The sequence below is a fragment of the Pelecanus crispus genome, chromosome 2 (assembly GCF_030463565.1).
Source record: "Pelecanus crispus isolate bPelCri1 chromosome 2, bPelCri1.pri, whole genome shotgun sequence".
NCBI classification, from domain to species: Eukaryota; Metazoa; Chordata; class Aves; order Pelecaniformes; family Pelecanidae; genus Pelecanus; species Pelecanus crispus.
The window spans coordinates 166,622,633-166,647,992 of record NC_134644.1 but is presented as its reverse complement, the minus strand read 5'-3'; the positions used below and the strand labels follow the sequence as shown (position 1 = coordinate 166,647,992).

The following is a 25,360-nucleotide window of genomic DNA, read 5'->3' as shown; positions in this document are numbered from 1 at the left end:
AAGTGGGGTCCCTCAGAGGTCCATACTGGGACCGGTGCTATTTAACATCTTCATCAATGACATAGACAGCGGGATCAAGTGCACCCTCAGCAAGTTTGCAGATGACACCAAGCTGAGTGCTGCGGTTGACACGCCAGGAGGATGAGATGTTATCCAGAGGGACCTGGACAAGCTGGAGAGGTGGGCCTCTGTGAACCTCATGAGGTTCAACAAGGCCAAGTGCAAGGTCCTGCGCATGGGATGGGGCAACCCCCAATATCAATACAAGTTGGGGCATGAAGGGATTGAGAGCAGCCCTGCAGAGAAGGACTTGGGAGTACTGGTGGATGAAAAGCTGGACGTGAGCCAGCAATATGCACTTGCAGCCCAGAAAGCCAACCGTATCCTGGGCTGCATCAAAAGAAGTGTGGCCAGCAGGTCGAGGGAGGTGATTCTGCCCCTCTACTCTGCTCTGGTGAGACCTCACCTGCAGTACTGCATCCAGCTCTGGGGCCCTCAGCACAAGAAGGACATGGACCTGCTGGAGTGGGTCCAGAGGAGGCCACCAAAATGATCCAAGGGCTGGAGCACCTCTCCTATGAGGCCAGGCTGAGAGAGTTGGGGTTGTTCAGCCTGGAGAAGAGAAGGCTGCGAGGAGACCTTAGTGCGGCCTTCCAGTACTTAAAGGGGGCCTACAGGAAGGATGGGGAGAATCTTTTTAGCAAGGCCTGTTGCGACAGGACAAGGACTAATGGTTTTAAACTAAAGAAGAATAGATTTAGACTAGACATAAGAAAGAAATTTTTTACAGTGAGGGTGGTGAAGCACTGGAACAGGTTGCCCAGAGAGGTAGTGGAGGCCCCATCCCTGGCAACATTCAAGGTCAGGTTGGACGGGGCTCTGAGCAACCTGATCTGGTTAAAGCTGTCCCTGCTCACTGCAGGGGGGTTGGGCTAGATGACCTCTAAAGGTCCCTTCCAACCCAAAGCATTCTATGATTCTATGAAATCAACCATCTCGCCTAAGACCGTAATCCCTTCAAGACTGGTCTACTATTCAGGCTCTTGCCTTTGTCTGTATTTCAAGTGGACTTAGCTTGCTGAGATACTTATCATCAACAAAACACACTATCCAAATTATTCCTTTCTCGGGTTTCCTAATTAATGTTTGTCTCTGTTAACAGGACGGAACTGCTTTGCCATCTGTGGAGCAATGAGTACACTTTAGCACCTCAGTAAGAGAGTGACATTTCTCCACATCATCATGCTATCAACATCTTGTCTTGTTTCTAAAAAGAGCACAAAAGGATCACCCAAATGCGCATAATTTGGTTAGGCCATTGCCATTTTGATGAAAAGATGTGAGAACACTCCATCCAAACAAGCTCAAGAGAAATTCAGTCTCAATATTAGATGAATTAGTATTTAAACTTCATTATTCAGAAGAAATCCTGACCTCAAACATTCAAACGTGCTCTGCTGTTGATAGCCACAACACAACAAAGTTCAGTATCTCAATAATTTTCAACACAAGCACATCTGACAAAGTAATCAGCTAGTAACTAAATAATTGTTTGAGGAAACATTTATCATGGGCAGAAATCTGCTACAGTCACACAGGTATCCATCTCAATGACAGAGCTCTCCAAACTGCCTTTCTATAGTAACCTGAAGAAATTACTATTATGCCTGCATACACTGCAATGTTATTCTTGGCTTTTACTTTTATTAATCAGCAATCATTCTAGATTGAGAATCCTAAATTCTCAAATCTGAAATAAAGTGTTAAGGCTTGCAAAGCCTAATTTTCAACTGTATAATCGTTATGCCTTACAAGTAACCACAAAATTAAACTAAGTGGACAATCACAGTTTGAAGGCCAAGTAACAAATACAGCAAGAAAAATATTAGTTTATAAAAAAATTCCTTTATGGAAATATTACCATATATTTTTTAACCATTACTTTTAATTGCAATTTTATTCCTGTTGAGGAGTCTAGTCAGCCACCTCCCACACAGTGAAGCGTGGGAAGTCTGCAATTAACACTCAGAGAGAAAGGTGCTTAGAGATTAGATTTGATACACTACTGATTATGTCATTGTTCCAAGATCAATTTTAACACCAGAAGACTGATCTCAGACTAAAAACAAATGCAAACCATAGCAATTTTCAGTCTGCTTTATGACACGCTTCCAATGCTACCTCTCCTGGTCTGGCACAGTGAAGCGACACAAGCCCCCCTCATGCGAGCACAAGCACAGAACAGGATGAGCAAGCGCAGCAGCACAGACGGGCTTTTGGTGGTACTGCTTACTTCAGTTCAGCAAATTAAAATAAATTGTACCAATGTGAAGAGACTTATTTTGTTGCATGATATTCTTTTTCATGACTTTTGATGTTTCAACTTTCCTAATAACAGAAATATCACCTGCATTAATATACAACTTAAATCATAACATGACCAGCATAATTCACAGTTCTACCATAATTAATTTTGTATTTTGAATTCCCAGTGCATAGGATGAATTTCATAACTAAATGCACTTTAAATACATATTACAGATTAATACCAGATCCTGCACAAAACAATCTCTTTAGGAAGGATGAGGACATGAAAGGTTCGTGCTTGCCTTCAGCTAACTACCCCAAAAATCAGCTGGGAAATCTAAGACAGAGATTAGAAGGGCAGACATCCACATTAGGGAGTAAACCTGACTGTCGATAGATGTTCGAAGTAAAACAAACAGCTCCAAAGTAACAAGGCCTCTAGTTCACCAGAGTCTAGATACCTCTTAAAAGCAGGGTAACTCTGGCAAGAGTTTATTAAAAAGCAACTGATCTCGTTTTCTGAAAATTTTGTACATCAGCTGTTTCTTGTTCCTGCTGCAGTAAACTAAGTATACAATGCTTTTTTCTTTTAGCATAAGGGCAAATTTCTTCCATACAGTTAATCTAGTGTTACCCTACTAGCAAAATCATCTAGACTGTGCTAGAATAGGAAATAGCAACTAATTATAATATTGTTATATTACTATTATTAATATTAATATTGTCATATTAGTAAACATAACAATCTTTTCCTTTTACTTAAATTTTAAAACCCGCATTGCTTTCTGAAATTATGTTTGCTCAACACCTCACAGTTAAACTAACACAAATGTTGTAGAGTTGCAGAGTTGCAAGAAAAATTGAATTTAAAGAAAATGACAACTACAGAAAGTTCTGAACTTCATTTAGTCAGAACTGGAAAACTACAGTGTTTTGCATGTATTCAGACTGACTGTGAATTTAAAGTCTGTGAAAGACTAAGTGACGAAAAGGCCAGTTATCTACATTTTAAGCAGTCTGACAAATGAAAACAAGGATTCTTAGTTATGTGTGTACAGTATCGGGGGATCACAAGTAGGTCCATACAGCAGTTTAGGCAAAGCAGTACCTCTGTTCAATAATTAACTGGTAGTGTACCAGTGTCTACCAAAGTGCACACTACTTCCACGTAGCCTGTGGACTGAAGGAATTGGTCACAGTGCTTTGGTGTTGCCTTTACGAAATGGCAAGTTGTTTATTTTGAACAATGATTTTGAGAAGGAATCTATGTGTTAATAATATGAGTTGCCATTTATGCTTCTACACCTCAGTGTACCTCATCCCTCCCCTCTGAAAAACACCAAGTTAGTATCTTTATTTCAACAACATAAAACTCTATTTTCAACTGACAGCTCCCATCAGAAGTCTAAACTTCCAAAGCCACAAATTGGGTCTAGAACACTATACCTCTTTCACAGAAGGGTCAGTGATTGTAATAGTCTGTTTCAGGCTAAATACTTCCATTACCTCCATAATTTCTGAAACTATCTACAGTTATCTACTTCAACGATTACAAAGACAGCAGGTCCCACTTAAGTGCTCTTAGCAAATTCCACAGTGTTGTCAAAATCTAGAACACCAGATCTGTCCAGACTGTGTCAATAAAATCTAAACAGCAGAAATATCATAAAAGGACATAGATTTTAAATAATTCTTTCAGATTAAAAAAGCAGACAATTACAGAATAGCCTGGATTTTACACCAGAGTTTTCAAATTGTAATGTATAAAGCCATAATCCATAGGCTAAACAATGCAATATATGAAATTACACTTAGGGAGGCAGATGTTCCTGCATAATGCAAATTATCTTCTCAATTTCAAGCATGAGAAAGAAAAGCTTTCGGCACCTCTTCTTAATATATTAGCTTGTCATTGTTTAAACAGGTTCATTATAAAAGTAAAAGTAGCGATAAATAGAGTGGATTCTATTCATTCTCCTGAAACATGCAAGAATTTGGTGTAATAATGTGTGCTTAAGTAACATGACTTGAGAAGCTATGCTATTTCAAAAGCAAAAAGATGCCTTCTAAAGCAGAGAACACAATAAAAACTATTCAAGTGTAAAGTAACTCCAGACGTTTCAAACCTGAACTTAAAAGCTACATTTTTCTTTTTTTTCCAGGAAGAATATGAGAAGGATATGACACAAACTAGTTTCACCAGAGTTAGAAGCCTGAGATGAACCCAAAAGACATATGAACTTCAGTTACAGAGTCCTAGAGATATTACTGACAGAGGCAGCCAGCTCCAAACCTTTCTGTGAAATCTCTGAATTAAAGATATCAAACTGCTTAGATTAGTCTTTTGGCCCACAAAGCTTATAATGCTCAAGTGGATGCTGGGCTGCATGCTTCTGAAAACTTCTAACATTTGGACAAAAAGTCAGTATGAAAGCTCAAGACAGAGTTCTGCTGCATGGAGGACAACTATCATACATGAAAAGTAGGAACAAAAACCAGGTCTGTCCAGAAGGCAAAAAAACCCAGAAGACAAAAAGGTAGCTGGCAAATCAGTTCCTTGAGAGCCTGTAACCCTTAAAATAATGTAGGTTCAAAAAAACTCCACTAAGCTTTAAATACAGTATAAACTGTATCCTGCAGGATAGGTTGCAAGTGCTTCCATCTTCCCCTTCTGGACTCAAGTAGTAATACCTGATAATTTTGTCAGGGAATGGTTTTTCCTGACACAAAGTTTGTGGACATATCAAATATTTTTGAGTCATAAATAAAGGTGGCTATAAATGAAACATATTATTTCTTTAATTAGACTCAGCTGTGGCTAAGACAAAGCTCAACAAATAAACAAGTGTACTTGTGGATGCTGGGTTTAGAACCAGCTCAGAGTCCAACCCAGTCCCGTGACAGAAGCGGGCAGCAAAATAAATACCCGTTAGCATTACCAACCACACATTAAGTGATCCAGAAAACATATCAGAAAAGGCAGAAGTTAAATTCCTAGTAAATGAAATGAGTTTTAATAAACAAGAAACAGATGGTAATTGGAAGCTGTTTGTTTCTTTTAAACTCTTGTTCTATCAGCAGATATACATCTCCAAAAACCACTTCTCTCAGTGGCAGACGACAAGAGATAAAAGGGCTTTTACAGAAGTAATTTTCCAGAAATCTGCTATTTGACTGCTACGTAATGTATCAAAGGCAAACAAAGACTGTCACATGGTTCCACTTGAGAAATTAAGTAATATTTTAAAAGCTTAAGTGGCAGCTCATCAGAAATTCTCGTAGCCCTTATTTTGACAAATTAGTTTAAGAGATTAATAATTTTTTTGAGAAAGAGAGGATAATTACAATTACCTATTTTAATCTACACAATATTGATCCAAGAATCCTACCCAACCTTTGCTACATCAGGTTCAATAGCTATGCTACAACTCGATGAAGCGATCACATTAGACTTTCAGTGGGAACATGTGTGGGCAGACACCCAAGAAGGGGCTGTACATACTAAACAAAATGCTTCACTGACCTATTGAGCACTGCAGCTATACTACAGGCTTAATGCAAAGTTTGGGGTTTTTTTTACGCCCCCTAAACATGACGAAGTTATAGTTTCAGTGCCATAATTATATACTTCAAGGTCCTGTTGTCCTCCCTTACTATCAATCACATTTACCACAAACTTCCCCAGCAGAGTACAATAATTTGATTATTTTCCTCCTCTTACTCTATTGAACAATTTTCTCATTTAAAAAGGAAAAAAAAAAGGCTTGAGAGAATTTTCTTGGAAGCCAATTAAAAATGGTATGATACTCACCCACATAAAAGAAGTCTTTTAAGAAAAAAGCATACAGGCACCTAACATACACTGGATGAAAACAACCCACTTTTAGGGTCTGCAAGCCACCAGGTAAACCCTTCTGCAAATCTCTTAATTGCCTCTATCCAAGTGATTCACTTAAACCACAGTAGCCAGTAAACTGTTAAAGTGAGAGGGAGCACAGACTTCCGATATTGGGCTCTATGCTAACTCTGTGAGGGTGAACTAAGTCTGTATCAGTTTTAGAGGTTTTTACAGAAATATTTTCAAGTAACATTTCATAGCAAGCAAATGACAAAATTTCCACTGCAAAGAGAAGCAAAGGTAGAGGAATGCTGACTGCCTTGCAAAAATGCTACTAAGTTTTAAAGCTGAAGCCACAAGATCAATGAATACATCTAGATTTAGTATATATTAGTATGTTAGTAAACAACTTCATAAATTATTTTTACAACTCTTAACAATATAAAATATTTTTTGAAAGAAATACTGCTTTTTGTATTCCACACTTAGATCCTCCTTAAAGTGTGTTAGAAGGGCTAATGCAGTTCAAAGCCAGTGGAAGACGAAGAATATGCAGATGGATGGACCCAAGGAAGAGTGGCAGGTTTGCGAGTGTGCAGGAAAAAAAAAGCATTCCCTCTTTCTGTGTGACCGAATACGTACACATTTTAATCCTACAACTATTAACCTAACTAATTGTTATACTGAATCTCTTTACCTGACGCTGTTGTAGCTACTCTTCCATCAGTTACTGCTTTGGAAGAAAGATATGTAACCATCTGAATATCTTCCTTGTCTTTACTGGGATATTCATTACGGAAAGTGGATTCTGTGGATAATGGTGCTGTAACTTCCAAACTACGGCTTAAATCAAGGGGGAGACATGGTCCACGCTTCTCAAGCGACATATGAGCAACATCAGGTACTACATGAAAGAAAAAATGTAGTATTAAAAAAGATACATAGGTCGAACAAACAACAGTTTGGATTGCAGCGTTACAAAACATAGGAACAGCATACAGCTTTAGCTACAATGAGTCAAAATATCCCATTAGATGAAAACCGTGAAAGGTCTAATTTTTATGATTCAATTTCTCTTGGGCAGTTCTTTATTAGATTAAGATACGTTACCCTCCAATTTTGATGACTGTTGGTTTTGACCACTGATGGAGAACACTTTTCCATCAGTAACTGAAGAGGGAGAAGAAACTTTTTCTACAGAATCATCAGGCAAGGAGCAAGTGGCTAAACGCTGTGATCTTCTTCTCCGTTGGCTATGTTTGTAGGATCTAGGGGAATTCACTGGCTGTGATGGACCTAAAAAGAGATCTTTCAATGTTCATGAAGCAGAGAGATATACCATAATCTTACCGCAGTATTTGAGATCTAAAGATGGGGAGTGCTTTAAATAGCTCTTATTTGCAAAGCTGGTAATCACAGCAGAACTGGTAAAAGTAATTAAAAACTGTGACTACCAGGAGCAAAAGTTTTATGCTCAAGATATGATTCTGCTTTTCACTTATTATACATTATTAGGGCATGTACTTCCCCATTGGTAAAGGCTGTTGTTTTAGGCAAACAATGTATTTACAATAAGCAACCCCCCCATATAACCCATGAGAGTAGGCTACTTATAATGGAAGGGGGCAGTAGGATTTAACAGTAAACAGAACAAATGATCACAGTTAAAGATCTAAAAAGTCATGGATAGTGGTAACATACAACTTAAAAAAAAATAATCAAAAGCAGTGGTTAATTTTATATCCCACCTTGCATCTTCTGCTAACCTGATATCAATACCCCAACTATATTTCAAATGCACACTGCCAATGCATGGCACAGTAAGAAGGTTCAAGAACATCATAATTCAGGAAAAAAAAAAAGGAGGGGGATTGATATAGGTTAATATAGGCCTGATTCATTAAAAACAAAAAACCCACACTCCCCTACACCTCTCTGATTTTACCCAGTTTCACAAACTTTCACCTTAGAAAAACATTTAAGTCTTTACTACACTATAAATTACAGTTCTCTCCTTTCCTTAAGCAGTTTTTAAGAGTCAAAGATGTACAGATTTAAAAATAAAGGCACAGCAAAATTACATTTCTATTAGAGGTGGCAAAGACTCAGAATCCAAAGATTAAAAGGCAGCATTAACAAGATCTAAACTATTAAATAACCTATTTTGAAAGAAACTGATTTTTTAAAATATTGCTGCAGAGAAGCCTAACTTAAACCAAAAGGCAAACATGCTCAAGGAAAACTACTTACCATTATTTTAGGGGCAGGGAGGGAAGGTGTATTACACTACAGATGACCATTAATATTTTGTGGGGACAAAATACAATTTATACCAATGTGTGCTGAATAAAGATGGCTGGATTCGAACCCCTCCCACTCCCATTCATTTAAAGTTATCTGTGAGAAAAGATTAAAAGAAACTCATCTCCTAAGGGAAAATATCAAATCAAGGTTAAGGGGAACACATGATGAAGGTATAGTCTTCCATCCTCAATCACTATTCTAAAAGTGAAACAAAAATGTAGCTTTTGACTTACTGGAACCCACATTTATTTTAACTGTTGGCCTCATCATTTAATGTTCTTCAGACAACAAAGAGCCTGACCCTAAGCAACACTAAAACCCTAATGTAATCTCAAAAATGATAGAAATATTTTCATATTCACAAAAAATAGCATATTCAAGGATGCAGCATAAACCTTTCCCTCTTCTTCTGATAACCAATATTTTGGTACTTTGCAAATCTGTTACACATGTCAAGAAGCTGAACACCTATAGTATTATTCTGAGACAAAGAAACACGATTTTTTATTTTTCCCCAACACATATCTTGAACCCATCTTCTCTTTAACATCATATTTGTAGGAAATATCACATAAGGTGAAGAATGCCACAGCCAACAGGTACAGCACATCAGCCTGCTGAAGGCGGAATTTCTCAGAGAAAGGTCCAGAACCGAGGTGTGCGTCTTTTCTTTTTAATGAATCAGGCCCCTTCAGAAGAGACGTTTGATTTTTCCTATATTACTGTTAATACTAATGTGGAGATTTAAGCTGGATGGAAAGCCAACCATTAAAAGCCATGACTCTATAAATATAAATGTATTATTTAAATGTATTATTTCCAGTAGAGTAATTCATATGCCTTATTATGTGACTTGACTTTTAAAATACTGAGCTACCCCTAATTCTCCCACTTGGACCTTTTATTTAAAGCAGATTCATTATTAAAAGCAATAGCCATTTACAACCCCCAAAAATTTCTGTATATCTCTTATAAGTAATTACGGTATTTTTTTTAAAATGTCTGTGCTCACTAGTTTTATTTATCACAGAAGAAGGAAGCTGAGAGACCAGCGTCAAATCCTCGACTTGTATTAATTCTGGGGAAAGTGGTGATTTAGGGGGCTTTATACACCCAGAAGAATCTCCAGATTCTTGTTTGCATTTCTTGCTGCGAGCCTTTCCTGAAGACAAAGTTGAGGATAACAGTGCAGGTTTCTGAATGTTGGCAGAACTGCTAATATCAGCTTCATTTTTTTTCTGACTTTGTGGTTTAGGTGAAATCTCCTGAATAAATAATAAAAAATTGATACTTTTATTTCAGTTTCTTCGCTGTAGTTCTTGTATTCTATTTTGATCTTTTTAAAAGCAACTTTAGTATTCAAAATACATTTTAAAGCAACGTTATTTTCAGTACAAATGAAAACCATTTAAAATGCATCAAATTAAACTTTTTTTTAAAGGAGCACTATCAATTATTTTCAGTATTCAGAACACCCTCATTTCTTACTACTTGAAATAGCTGCAAAAAGCCTGAAAATAAAATATTTTTTTCCTCTATTGCCATTTTAAAAATTCACCAGTGTCTTTTTAGTTTCTATCTCTCTCATCTTCAGTAGACCAGGACTGTCAGTGCTGTCTCAAAGTGTAACTTGGAGAACACTTGTTACAAACTAGAATACGTAAATTGATCTACAATCACAGAATCATAGGATATCTCAACTTGGGAGGGACCCATCAGGATCATCAAGTCCAACTCCCTGCTCCTCGCAGGACTACCTAAAGCTAAACCGTATGACTAAGAGCATCGTCCAGACGCTCCCTGAACTCTGACAGGCTTTTGCACTGCTAGGAGCAAGCAATCTTTGTTCAGAGGACTGCAGTTCTAAAAAAAGTTGCAAGATTTTCCCTTCACAGTCACTTCCCTGACCATAGCAAAAAAAAAAAAAAAAAAAAAAAAAAAAAAAAAAGAAAAAGAATTTAAAAAGGTCCTCAGGAAAACTTCATTTAACACAAATTTCATTTTTAGAGAAGAACCTGAAAAAGTTGATAATGCTCCTTTAAGGAATGTCTCAAAACAATAAAAAGTTTCCAAATACTGAACACACTCTCACACAACCCCTTTCAGTGCTGGGAGTCTGGATTTCACCACATTATATGTTTGTGCAAACACATGAAGAAATCACAACTTCTAGCACCACGGGGTTAAACAGATTGCTAACTGTTGGGGGAAAATGAGCAGATAAAGAGTTAAAACATATTTTGAAGAGGAAAAAAAAGAAAAAATATATAATGCAGCTTTCCAATTTAATCAATTTTCATCCTTCTTAACACATGTACTGAAGCATTATTTTTAGACAATTAGCATGCATTGACAGACATTAGCATTTTAGATTTTCAACTGGAAGTTCTTCCTACTTTACTAAATAAACTGTGCATGTGTTACAGCTTGCCTATAATGGCAAACTACAATATCTGAACATAATTTCTTAAACCTGTCCCCTTTCTTGTCCCAGTTACATCACACAGCATAGTACCATCTAATAAAACTATATCTATGAAAGTAGAAAGATATTTCTAGAATGTGTGCACTTTATCCAAACTAAAAACATCACATATCTGATTATTTGAGGGTGTTATTGGGTTTTGTTATAAATTACGATTTTATTTTCCACTGGAACTTTCCACGTTCCAATGGAAAAAAAAAATGGGGGGGAGGGGGCAAAACAAAAAACCACAAGTGCACATCCTATGTTTGTAAAAGGGTACCCCTGAATGCTACATGAATAGCTTGCTGGAAGTATCATGTAAAGATCCGGTGCAAAACATCCCACTCAGCAGACATCAGTTCTACCTTGAATAACTCAATTACACATGTACTAAGTGCAGTTTATTCATTTAAATAAAATATTCCATGAACTGGAGAATACACCTATGCTGGTTATGAGAGGTATTACCAGAAATTAATTAGAGTCGTAACTTGTAAATAAACAATTTTATTGTTCACCTTCACAGATGTGAAAGACATTACTACAGCATCCATTACTTTCAAATTACAAAGTTATTTAAACAAGATTAAAAAAATTAAATTAATATTTTGATAAGGTGCTTAACCTCTTAACAGGACAAATTAACATTAAAAACCTTAATGAATTAATGTTATTCATCTAATCAGGTCGTGGTCAAAAGAAAATATAACATGACATACCCTAATACAGTAAAATAAACTACTGTATCTGCAACTAATCATCTGAGGTTTTGGGTTTAAGACAACTGTAAACTAAAAATATATAAATATAAATAAAATAAACTTTCATCAACAAAGTCAGTTTTCGGCTATTGGCCTGAATACTTCTACCATGTTCTGTATTACATTATTAAAAAACCCTACAAGATAGTTTACCCATTCAATTTTATAGCAGTAGCAGACAAAACCTCTAAGGAATGTCAGCTTTGCTATTGGAAAACCTTTTGGGGAGGTTTATAACTCGGCCATTTTAATTTGAATTTGGGCAGAAACTTAGTGAAAAAAGCTTTAAGCTCAAAAACTTTCCTCCCCACAGTTAATCAATTAAATGTTTGTGAGGTTTCTGGTTTTAGTTAGAAGCGAAGGAATAGGACAATTTGGGATTTTAGATGCCTCTTTAAAGGAGCTTAACTAGTATTTCCAAAAATGAGGTTTTTCAGACCATTAGCATGTAAACAATGACAGAGACATCTTTTTTTATATCTAATCAATAAAACAAACAGCCGAGTTACTAAGTCTAAGAAGTAACAAAAAGTTTTTAGTAAATATGCACTGTAGTTTATACTGTTGCATACACAGTCTATGTAAACCACAAAGTCCCATTCACCGTAATGGGATTCTGCATGATAAGATTTACATTGTAATGATTCTTCCAAAAACAACATGCTGTAAGCCATTTCACAGTTTTTTGCACATTGAAAATATCACACACAGTAGCAATAAAATCATAGCATCTTTAATATGCAAAAATTTGAGAAATGGAATGTCATGTCAATACATTGTAAACCTTTATGCAAAATATCAGTCAATGCATTGACACCGTAGTGGCTCAGTTAGCCGTTACAGTGGCAGCATTAAAAACAGAAAATCATGTTCCATTGACAAGACTCGCATCCAACGCGGCGTCAATGGAAAAACCACAGCAATGCAATTATATATCAGCTCTAAAGAACCAGTACAACCAAAATATCAAATAAAGTTTGGGGTAAGGACTGTTCATAGAGTGTGCCGGGGCTTAAGAACAGAAGTGCTCTTTTAAGAATTGCGGGCAGCAAGGCTATTTTATTCAAATGCTGCTGTTAAAGAAGAATGAAAATGAATACAAAAAAGCTGTATTAAAACTACATTAAGGCTCTGATTTAATTCACTGGAAAACAAAGATGTCCTGAATCAAGACTACTGTTCATCCTTAGCTTGCTTTACCGTGCTTAGGCATTCAGCCCTTTTAATATGCAAGATAATGCACAACTCGGAGTCAAGCAATGCCTGAACACAATGGAATAAGCCAAAGATAAAATGGCAGCCTTCAGGTCCTGCAAATATGCAGGTTTAAAAATCAGACCCTTAACATTATTTAAAAGTTTCTTTTTTGTATTTATTAAAATACACACCCTTGCAAAATGTATGGCTCATTCAGCGGTTCATAAAACACATACAAGCCTACAACACCAAATTCTTACAATATAAAAGAAACTTCTTTTAAAAGAAGTTCTACTTTATGTCAAAAACCCCCTTTCAAACACAAATCAAATTTGTGTAAGGGCCTCTTCCTAAGCCAGTCATGGTTCCAGCTCTAAAACTGGACCTTGGGACACTGGTCTCCTCACATTTGTTGCACGGAGACTTAATTTTTCTTTGTTTTCTGTTAGTTTTTTAACACAAAAGCGCATTACTGAAATTCAAGTCAACACTTTGTTTAGAGACAATTCAATTCCATACTTCTGGCTCTGCCAGAAATGTAAACATAAGATCAATTTTCAGTTCCCTATTATATCTGAAGGGGCAAATTTTAATGTTGTAGGTACTACATCTCCATGGCACACTCCAGTGGGAACCTTGCAAAAGAATCAAACTCTACCATTTCATACCTGCTCCAGGACTGGAGCTGTTTCTTTGTTGCCTTCCTTTTTTTCAGCACCATCCGCAACAACAGCTTTGGATGCCAATAAACCTTAGGAGAAAAATTGCAGAGATTTTTAGTTAGAAGCAGCGTGCAACAAGAATTTGTGGAAAACAAAGCAAAACAGTGAGACAAGAGATATGAACTGCTTATATCTACAACATACTTTCCTCCAAAACAGCTTCACACAAAGCTGAACACTTTAAAATTAGAAGAAACAAAAGTTAAAGGATGGTCCCATGACAGTGCCCTTTCACAAGGGGGACTTCTCTGGCATTTCCTCTAACAAGATGAAAATCAAATTATCAATTGTAAAATAATGCCTCACCATCCTTTTAAAGGCCAAGCGTTTGGGATTTAAAACCAAGCCTATGATACTTAAGTAATTTTGATCTCTCAAAATTTACTTACAAACCTTTTCTATCTCCTCCATTTCCAATCTTTATGAAATTCCCATCAGAATTTGTATTACTACTTCTTACCTCTAACATATGCAAAACTTTTTTGGACAGAAAAGAACAAGGATTTTAATTCCCAAATGAATATTCTCAGCAGTGGAGCTCCCAAATTACCTCAATAACAAGACCATATCGGGAGCAAATACATTCACGGAAAGGGTAGTCAAGCATTGGAACAGGCTGCCCAGAGAGGTGGTGGAGTCACCATCCCTGGAAGTGTTCAAAAAACGGGTAGATGTGGCACTTGGGGACATGGTTTAGTCCAGTCTACCCTTGATTGGCTTAGAGTGGACTTGGTAGTGTAGGTTAATGGTCGGACTGGATGATCTTAAAGGTCTTTTCCAACCTCAACGATTCTATGATTCTATGTCACTTAATTCATGAAATCATATACAGTATCACTACTATAAAAAAAAAAAATCTGTAAAAGACAAGGCAACATAAATATGAGGAAGCTTTTTGTTGGCTAAGCATATAGCAATAGCTTCAGTTCTGCTTCACAGAATAACTTCAATTACCTAAGTATGCACAGAAAGAAAAAGTTCTACGCCATAAGACAAAGCAGAACTGATAAAACCTGAAAAACACAAATCTAAAAAGTTACTGTTATAATCCCTGGGAATGTCATTACTGGGGGTGGAGAGTTTATGTCCTCAAATAACTTGAGCTGACACATCCACAGGAAATTCCTACTGCATTCCATGAAAAATTAGATATACTCAAAATTAATTTACAGCGCACAATACCCAAGGAATTATAAATTGGCAAAGTCCGGGCTCAAAGGAAGCATTTAGGACATTAAAAAAAAAAAAAACCAAACCACAAAACAAACCTGAAAACACACACACAGCAATGTGTGGTATTTTGCTAGAAAGCTATCACATTTCAGCATTCCACAATAAATAGATTGCTTTTTTTCATTTACTCTTTATGTTAAATTAAGTTATGTTTTAATTTACCACAAAGTAGTTATGTTTTAAATAAACTTTTTTAAACACCACATCTATAACAAGAGGTGCAAACTAACCGATTTTACAGCTAAATAGGTTAACTGAAAAACAGAAACTTAGCCCTATTATATTAATACCAATAAAATTATCAGGTAAGATTTTAATTCTGCATTAGGTTTCATAACAGATTTATGTTTCATGGTCCTAAATAAACCTTTGTGATTCAAATTATCCTGTTTAAATCAAGTTGCAAAATTAGCAATGTTTTTTATATTGACAACCATGCATCTACAATGAAAAGCATGAAATAATTTTCAAAATTAAGTGAAGTAGGGTTTTAAATACTAAACAACAAACTACAGTCTATAAGGCAGCTTCTGTGGTTCTACAAACCACAGGTTGCCCAGAGAAGTTGTGGATGCCCCATTATTGGCAATGTTCAAGGTCATGTTGGATGGGGCCTTGAGCAACCTGATCTAGTGGAAGATGTCTCTGCCCACAGCAGGGGGGCTGGACTAGATGATCTTTGAAGGTCCCCTTCCAACCCAAACCATTCCATGATTCTGTGTTTTTTATTTCTATCTAGATGCTCAGTGCTCAGAAAGTAAAGCCATGAAACGAACCTATACCCTGTCAGACCTGTGAATACATACTCTTCTTATTTTATTCTTCTCTACCCCATGAAGTATCTTTCTAACCAATTACCATGCTTGTAGAAAGACAAAACTCCACAAGCTACTACAGCAGCAGGAATACAGGTTCACGATCCCCTGTCAGTAACAGCATGTAGCAAATAAAAAGCACAGGGTGGCATAGTGAACCAGAAGTATTTTGTTCTGTAAACTTGCTGCAGGTGTTATCTGTTCTTTTAGGTATCAATACTGCAGCAGGAGAAGAGGAAGCAAGCATTCCAACAGAGGCAAAAACTGCTTGGAAGAAGGCATTAATATATGCTTAGCAGTAGACACCCTTCACCTTCGGGAAATACAATTTCCCCCAGGGACAGCAGCAGAAGAAAAAGGAGCAAAGGAAGCAACTTAATTTTGTTGAATGGTGAGCAGAGAACACCAGATGCAGTTGTTGCCCTCATGGCAGACAAGGAGAACCTTCTGCAAAAAACACTGAATGCTGAACTGAAATCCAGAAAACAGTTCCCTTCAGACAGCCTCCTACAACCACATTATTTGATCTATTTCCCCAATACAGCCATAAGACACTTGGTAAATTAATGTTTTCCTAAGAGCTACAATGCTTTATGATTCTTTTGTAGCCATTCTGATGGGCACACCAGCATGATTCTCAACCTTCCTTCAAATCTAAAAGCTCATGCCAGAAACACAAATGACAATTTACAAGTATTTCAAGCATAACAAGTAAGCACACAGCAAAAAGAAGTTTGATCATCAGCAGTTACATTTTCAAAATACTCCATTATATGCAACAATAAAAAAAACCTACTACAGTATGAGTTGCAGAAGTGTGTTAATTTGAGAACAGTTACACAAAGTAACTACCAAGCATGACAAATTTCATCTTGTAATTAAAGGATTAATTTACTTTCACTGCACGGTAACATACTCTCTGCTAGCAGAGTATGCTTTCATGGAGACAGAGACACACTGTTTTCAGAATAATAAAGTCAATGGCTGCAACATGATGTTTTCTGATTATTCAGTTCAGTCTACATGAGCCCATCCAACTGCTATTATTCTCACAAAGCTCCTAAAGAAAGGAGAATCTATCTACAAGCACAGAAAAATATAATTTCTGGAGCTACAGGTTTTTCAGCTGTTTTTGGTATCTCCTGCTACTAACTGCTACTGGAAACAAATTAACAGGGCTCTGTATAATACACATCACTAGTATATATATATATATCTTATACTTCTACTGCTCGTGGCAGCAATTAATTTCAGACTTAACTGAGGGTGTATGCAGTATGGGCAAATGAGAGTAGAAATGAGGCTGATAAATCAGACATCTGTTAACTAAACAAATAAGAAGCCTTCCAGAAAAGAAAACCCTGGATGCAGAAGACGGTTTTTTGTAAAGACTGCTTCCTTCATATCATGTTCCATACTGGCCCATTTCATTTATTTTCTCCTTTAGATTAAAGAACTGATTGAGACTAAAACAGAACCACACTCATGAGAAAACTGACTATACATCCCCAACTGCTGACCTATGAAAGGTTGGATTGGCCAAAACAAATATGAAAAAACCTCAGCACGCAGTTTAGTAAGTCAGGTTATTTTTACCTTATAGAAACAAGTAAGACTTCTTATACAAATGACCATACCCTATCTATTGAACAACAAAAAAAACCACCAAAAAAAACCACAAAAAACCCCTCTCATCTGTAGCATAGAAAAGTTTGTCAAACTGCCAATGTGATGCCCATCTACAAGAAGGGCCAGAAGGAGGACCTGGGGAACTACAGGCCTGTCAGCCTGACCTCAGTGCCGGGAAAGATTATGGAGAGGTTCATCTTGAGTGAACTCAACAGGCAAGTGCAGGTCAACCAGGGGATCAGGCCCAGCCAGCATGGGTTCATGAAAGGCAGGTCCTGCTTGACCAACCTGATCTCCTTTTATGACCTGCTGACCCGCCTGGTGGATGAAAGAAAGGCTGTGGATGTCATTTACCTGGACTTTAGCAAAGCCTTTGACACAGTCTCCCATAGCATTCTCCTTGGGAAGCTGGAAGCTCATGGCTTGGATGGGCGTAGTCTTCGCTGCGTGAAAAACTGGTTGGGTGGCCGAGCCCAGAGAGTAGTGGTAAACGGAGTTAAGTCCAGTTGGCAGCTGGTCACGAGCAGTGTTCCCCAGGGTTCAGTACTGGGGCCAGCCTTGTTTAATATCTTTATTGATGATCTGGATGAGGGGATTGAGTGCACCCTCAGTAAGTTTGCAGATGACACCAAGCTGGGTGGGAGTGTCGATCTGCTGGAAGGTAGGGTGGCCCTGCAGAGGGACCTGGACAGGCTGAACATGAGCCAGCAGTGTGCCCAGGTGGCCAAGAAGGCCAACAGCATCCTGGCTTGTATCAGGAATGCTGTGGCCAGCAGGAGCAGGGAGGTGATTGTCCCCCTGTACTCGGCACTGGTGAGGCCGCACCTGGAATACTGTGTCCAGTTTTGGGCCCCTCACTACAAGAAAGACATTGAGGTGCTGGAGCGTGTCCAGAGAAGGGCAACAAGGCTGGTGAAGGGTCTGGAGCACAGGCCTTATGAGGAGCGGCTGAGGGACCTCAGACTGTTTAGCCTGGAGAAGAGGAGGCTGAGGGGAGACCTTATCGCTCTCTACAACTCCCTGAAAGGAGGTTGTAGTGAGGTGGGTGTTGGTCTCTTCTCCCAAGTAGTTAGCGATAGGACGAGAGGAAATGGGCTCAAGCTGTGCCAGGGGAGGTTTAGGCTGGATATTAGGAAACATTTCTTCACAGAAAGGGTAGTCAAGCATTGGAAGAGGCTGCCCAGAGAGGTGGTGGAGTCACCATCCCTGGAAGTGTTCAAAAAACAGGTAGATGTGGCACTCTGAGACATGGTTTAGTCTACCCTTAACTGGTTTAGTGTGGACTTGGTAATGTTAGGTTAATGGTTGGACTGGATGATCTTAAAGGTCTTTTCCAACCTAAACGATTCTATGATTCACACAAAGTATTATTTACTAGAATAATGGCTAGAATGCATTTCTATCTTACCGTCTGTCAAGGGCCCCTCTGTTAAGGGGGGACTTCACAACTTCTTTCCACCCAGCTTTTGAAATGCACCTGACACTTTCCCAGCACAGGTACAAACGTATTAGCTCATCCTAAATACTGACAGGATCAATGCTGGCAACACAATTTACTTACTGTGAGGCATAGGGGAGGAGGGATACAAACTGAAGTAATTTTTCCAAACTAAAGTAAATTTCTATTCAATTTTGGAATAAAACGCATTTTTTGCCTTTTAAAGATAAGACAAATTATCTAATATTCCATTTCCTGTTGTATAAAATGTATTCTATAACTGTATTCTTGTTTTCCATTAATACCTTTGAGTAATAAACACAGGGAATGAACGCCTTAGACACTGAAAAAAACATTTCAGATCTTCATTGCTTCAATTTGTAGCTAGGTGTATACTTTTAAATGACATACTGTAAACTTTTTTCAGGAACAGTTTTACTTTACAACAAGCTATGACAAAACATTTAGTTTTTCCTCAGCTAACAAAAGCTTTACTTTACAGTGGTGGTATGTAACTCATGACCATGTTAAGAACTTGTACAAACCCCAAATTCACCCAATAATGGAGAAAGTTGTGCAGCTGGAGTTAAAACATGCTCAAGAAATTCATCAGTTTGGGATGGTTACCTTCCTAGAAAACTAAAGACCAAGTCTGAGACCATTCTCTGAATTTATGAACAAGGTAGATTTTATTACCATTTATAGATTCCTTTAAATTCCAAACAAGTAAAAGACTGTAGTGAATATCTGCCTCATGAATGTGCTTTTATCCATCTACTTTAGTACCTTATATGTAAGCATGCATATTTCATTACATTAAAAAGGAAAAAAGTCAACAACAAAAAAAGTATTTTACCAGTGATCTTGTTAAGACGAGCTCTCTTTGCCTGAAATGAGTTGCCTAGATTACTTTTCCTCTTGTGTGATAATGTGCTCTCTGCCTGCACAAAGGCCATCTTTGGAACATCCACTACAGGAAATCCTACTTTTAAACAGAAAAGAAATCTAATAAACTCACATTTCATAAATACACAACACCCAAAATACTTAAGTATTTCAGAACTGCTATTAGAATACTGCAGTAAAGAAACTTTAAAATTCTATTAAAAATGAGAATGACACATTCTGAAGATTTGGTATTACACATTGAAGCATTAGATGCAGATTACCTCAAATTTTGTAATTTTTACTCAGTATTATGAGAAAAGTAGTATTAAAGACTATTAATATGAACAAATTCTTATCAACCCAGAAATGCTTTCAAACATTCCCTGATGGAATATGAATTCCAACCATCCATACTGGAATTTTTTTTCCTACAACAGGATTGGGGATTATCTCACAGGTAACAGAAGATGCAGGAATATGAACCAAAGGATACAATGAAGTAATTAAAAAAAAAAAAAAAAACCCAAAAAAAAAAAAAAAACCAAAAACCCCCTATGTTCTGCTCTTGTTAGAGCTAACTAGAAGTTTTGCACAAGGAGTAAATGCTGACCCAACTAGATTTATCTGGTAAAATTGTTTCTGAACTGATGTTATGTTTCATAACAGTTATCATAGTAGCAAATGAGACATCTTTCTCTAGAAATACTAGTTATTACTCAATTGCAAAATTAACAACAGGAATTCTACACATGTCAGAAAAACATATTTTATCTTCTACAGAATTTGTTTTTACCAAATGTGTCACTAGATGTAGGCTCCTCTTCCTTTTTTTGGACTTCCTGCATGATTGTAGAGGTTGAGGTTTCTTCCTTTTTTGAGGGAACTTTTAGCCATTTTCTGTCCTCTTTATCTTTATTGCTGTTTGCGCTGGTTCTAGGTTTACTTCCTGCTTTGTTCTTGGCTGCTGCTGCAGCAGCAGCTTTGACCAAAGCTATCCAATCCTCCAAAAAGGAAAAAATGGTAAGTAAGTATTAAAAAGTGCCTGAGACTCAAATAGAAAATACTTATAAACCCAGTGAAACTTCATCTAGAAATGTTCAAGAACAGTTGAATTTATTTTTATTGCTACTACTCAAAGAGTGGTAAAACCAGTTTCCCAAATTGCCTAAACAAACTCGAAGTATTATCAGTATGCCACATGGATAAAAAGCAAAGGGAAAAAAACCTTCAGAAAACCACTGCATAGCAAATTCTGGCTGCACACGTTCCCTGCTATCTGTTTTATGTGTCATAGCTTTAGAAACCCAGGAGCTCCCAAACCCAGAACACTGACTTTTTTCTTACCCTTCTAGCTGTGAAATACACCAATTCCATTGTTGCTCAAATTCAGCTATTATTCAAAACTACAATCACCTCAAAGCATGGTCCAGCCAGCTGCACGATTGGGCAGAGTTCTTCCTGAATTAAATTGATAAAGTAGGGACAACTCTTTTCTAATTATATCTGTGTTTCCAGAGTAACTACAGACAGCACTCTCTTTGTATTACATATTACAAGTTTCATTCATTAACTTCAATAAAGTGCCCTATAATATGACTGAATTTCACAATCCACATTTAAGGTAACAGAAATGCCACTTTGGATAATGGTTTCTTTGACCATACAGAAACATCCAAGGGGTGAACAACAGAACATACAGCCCAAATTAATCTACTTTTTGGCACAAAGACGAAATCTAGCCACCCTGTAAGTCAACGGAGAGAACTAAATACTTCCAAGGCTGAGCCAAGCTCTTTCCACTAGTTTGGAGTGATCAGACTCCTGCCTTATGTCTCTTGAGAGTCAGAGATCAATCCAATTGCAAAAAATTTAACTTGATCCTTTTTATTGAAGTATTTTTTCAAATTTTCTGTAACATCAAGGTACAGAACTTTTCCATGGAGAAGTTATATGTGATATAAAAACTGATAGCAATGTTCATCCTCCACCAGTAAGAATTAGGCATCTGAATGTTTTGAACGATAATTAATTTACTACATGGCAATTTGGCTACAAGAGTATTTGCAGATTTGTACTACCACATATAAAAAAAGTATGATAAAGACTATTTTTTGTCTAGCGTCACATGAGTGCTTTACAAATAGTAAATTTTTTTTTTTTCCCCTAACTGTAGACAGACAATATTTTATTCTGGACTGTTGTTATGTTATCCTATGAGGTACCTAAAGTACCTGGATTTTATAAATCTTATTTCAATGCAACTTTTTCCCACTTATTACGTATTATAAGTCTTTCAAATTTCTGTTCTAGTGAGGTTTCTTTGGCTTCTTTGATGCATGAGAAGCATAACACAAAATACAAAGCATTACTTTCCCTTGTATTATGCCTTTCCTTTTCCATAGCTCAATACTTTTAAATCACTGCTTTACATAGGTTATGCTTCTACTTTGCGTCAAGCTATGTACTTAGAAACACCAACAGTTTCGATTCCTCTAAGATAAAGTGTTCCGTGTCCAAGCCATCAATGCAAAATGCATACACTCAGCCTAGCTAGCAGCAGCAAAGTTTGGAAGTGCTTTGGCAATGCTTACACAACAGGCAACTACCAAGGCCATTTGGTGACATGCCAGCCACAAAGAGCGTGTCTAACTGCCCGCTGCATAGTCAATCAAAAACACACATACCTCTTTTTTGGCCAGCCAAAACAAGCACACACATTAGCTCCAGTCCATCCAGAGCCTTGCCCATCCAGCAGGACAAAAAAAGGATTGAGCTATTTGTGCTGGTGAGGAGTTAGGAGACCTGAGAGTAGAAGTCTTACACTGTACCCTGGCCAAGGGATGAAGAGGATCAGTAATATGACTGGAGCTTGGATCTTATGATAAAAGTGGGAAGCAAAGGAAGCACAGCCTGCATCAAAATAGCTTCTAAACAGTATTTTAATTTTCAGTCAAGCTAAGCATCCTGAAATCGGAAGCTTTCAGAAGACATTGAGCTTCAAGGACCAAACTGAACTAAGTATCCTGTTCTAACGGTAGCTGTTCTGGTGCAACATGAAGGGGTTTTTTGTGTTTGCATTTTATTTCATTGTTTGGATACTTTCCTTAAGAGACGGAGCTTACAGAGGGTAGCAGGACACATGTAACAATGAAGCAAACAAAGGTTAAATGTTCAGAAGCCGGAGCAGAGACACATTAATTATGGTGATAGTTATGCTGTTTTCCCAGATTAACATGTAAATTTAAACTCAGTGAAGAGAACCTTGAGCAGGCAAGGGGGGAGGAGGCAGGCATGTGGACAAGATTATCTCAAGAGGTCCCTTCCAACCTCAACAGTTCTGTGATTCCGAATTGGCCAGAAACTCTGTGGGTCCATTTTTATTTTGACTCCGGAGTAAACATACAGGCACTGAAGTGACACAGGTAATTCCTGCTTTTTAACCTTGAACTCCTACTAGGCGACTGCTCAGCTGCACAGCTCCTGACGCGTGAGAACTACTTAGTATCTAAGACGCTAAGGTGACTATTTCTTTTGACGAGCACAGGAACTCCTTCTTCAACAAGTTACATTTGTGCCTTTTTCAGAATTTATAGAAAAATTTAACAAAAAATGGGAGAATAACAGCAGGAGCCTAAAGCACAATGAATTCTGAAATATGTCTCAGGGTCACTGTAAGATGTCTACTCCGTCAACCATAATAGCAGGACACTATGTACTCTGTCAACCATAATAGCAGGACACTAAATATCATAGATATCACAGAAACTACTTGCAAATCTTTAATAGCAGGACTTTTCCCCAGAGCATTCAGTATACACAAAGCCAAGGGTCCAAATATGAACACAGTATAAAATTAATAAAGCAAAAGCAAACACCTCCTAAGAGAAGTTTTCCCTACTTCTCCCTTGTGTCCTGACATTGTCCCTGTATTGGCTGCGGTTTTATAACTCTGCACCAGTTACCCTGCACCATCCAGCCTGATTTCCTGCTTCCCACAGTATCTTATCCCAGTGAGTTTCTCATTTACATACATAACCTTTTTTTAAAAAACACCTGTATTTCCGTCTTTTTTATTCTTACTAAAATTCATCTTTCAAGTAAGCTGAGAAAATTGACAAGAGAAAAGTAATGGGCCACTGTGGTTAGAAGACAAAACATTACTTTATCATCACTGAGGAAAACTGTCATTATGCTAATTAGACTAAATCACTAAATCAAAGCACAGGAAATTGCATGATCAGAAAAATATGTTAGTAGAAATTACCCAACAGCTATACACATCAATTGGCTAAAACACTTTTTAAAATATTCCTTTGTGTAACCTTAAACCTGCAACAGTGGGAAGGCAAAACCAGAATAATTTCTAAAATCCAACCCTCGCACCAATAGCAGAATTCACACACACATCCTTCTCCCTTCACCTGCCTACAGCCACCACCTTATCTGCTTCTCTACAGTACTAAAGATTCATCTGCTTTCCCTCTCCTGACACATCACAACTCCCAACTCCCACACATTCATACATACACATACATAAAACATCATCAGTCTATCGACTGGCTGATTCCACATCAAACCTGGATTCCTTATCCTCACCTTTCAATTCTAAACAGTCTGCCCCACCTACATCTTGGCTCACATTGTCTCCTGTCACATCTTCTTTTTTTCCTCTGTCCCAATTGCAAATCCATGCTTTTTCCTCAGCTTCCTCTTCCTGTGTGCCAAGTCCCCTCCCTCTCCTTCAAAACCCTCCTCAAAACTCACTTCTTTTGGTTCGATTTCCGTCACTAATCTCAGCTCCGGCGCTATCTGCTCCCTCTCGCGCGCCTAATTATATCGAAGATAAAACAAAAAACATGAAACAGAAAAAGTAAGTTATCCAAATACTTCATATGTGCTCTCACAAGGGCAGTCTCAATATCCCCATCTTTTTTTTATTTTCTCTCTGTACTATGTTAGCCACATTTGTGTGATTTCAATTAATTTGCACTTATCTACAAAGTAACCTAACCTATAGTCTCATTGCATTGAACCACACAAGTATTTTCCACTCTTTAAAAATGTTGCCTTTGCACCCTCACAACTGAGTCTTATTAAAACACTCTTCCGCTGCAACTCAAAGTTTGAGTATTACAGTGTTTATGATCTCTTCCTTTAAGACACGCTAAGCTCAAATCAAAGAATTAACTAGTCTCTATCCCTCTTTCTCCGTGTAATTCGAATTCTGCATGCTTAGCACACACCTTTCCAACAGATCTTGCATTTGTTAAATTTGCTAACGCACTAGAACTTGAAGTATCTTAAGCTTACACTCATCTCTTGAAATGTATTTTTTTTCTTTGGAAACAGACAAAAAAACCAAGACATAGGTTTAAATTAAGCATGAAGCGTTGGATCCGCCAACTCCACTATTTTTCAAATTAAGTTATACTCTTGGCATTTTTTTTAAGCTTCACATAACCTTTAGTAAATGTATTCTTATAAAATAAATAATGCAAAAAAGCAAAAACATCCATTGATTTCTAAGCTTGGACAAAGCTTAGTTTCAGATCACTGATTTTCAAACCAAGTCTTAGATCACATTTTTATGCTTTAATATCACAAAAATATTTTGAAAAACAAACATTTTACCATAGCATAATGATGTAGGAGATGTTGCAGAAAAAAGTATCTTTGCGTCTGAAAGCTACAGAAGTTCATGCCTATCTCTAATTTTGCAAAATGAAATGTTAAGACTAGTATCAATTAGCATTACAGAAAG

The 25,360-nt window shown here is 37.4% G+C and overlaps 1 protein-coding gene across 16 annotated transcripts in view; it reads right to left on the bottom strand.

The window, feature by feature from the left end:
• Nucleotides 1-25,360, bottom strand: part of PHF20L1 (PHD finger protein 20 like 1) — a 66,933-nt gene that overhangs the window by 28,984 nt on the left and 12,589 nt on the right. For 7 of the 16 annotated variants that reach the window (XM_075705221.1, XM_075705227.1, XM_075705228.1 and 4 more), the window contains 7 exons: nt 24,364-24,426; nt 20,393-20,600; nt 19,568-19,696; nt 13,543-13,625; nt 9,462-9,714; nt 7,256-7,441; nt 6,843-7,049 (listed from right to left, as the gene is read on the bottom strand). In XM_075705221.1, the coding sequence (XP_075561336.1) occupies nt 6,843-7,049; nt 7,256-7,441; nt 9,462-9,714; nt 13,543-13,625; nt 19,568-19,696; nt 20,393-20,600; nt 24,364-24,426 (1,129 nt within the window). Of the gene's footprint in view, nt 1-6,842; nt 7,050-7,255; nt 7,454-9,461; nt 9,715-13,542; nt 13,626-19,567; nt 19,697-20,392; nt 20,601-24,363; nt 24,427-25,360 lie in introns of all 16 variants that reach the window. The other 9 variants (XM_075705222.1, XM_075705229.1, XM_075705230.1 and 6 more) reach the window with 5 other exon arrangements.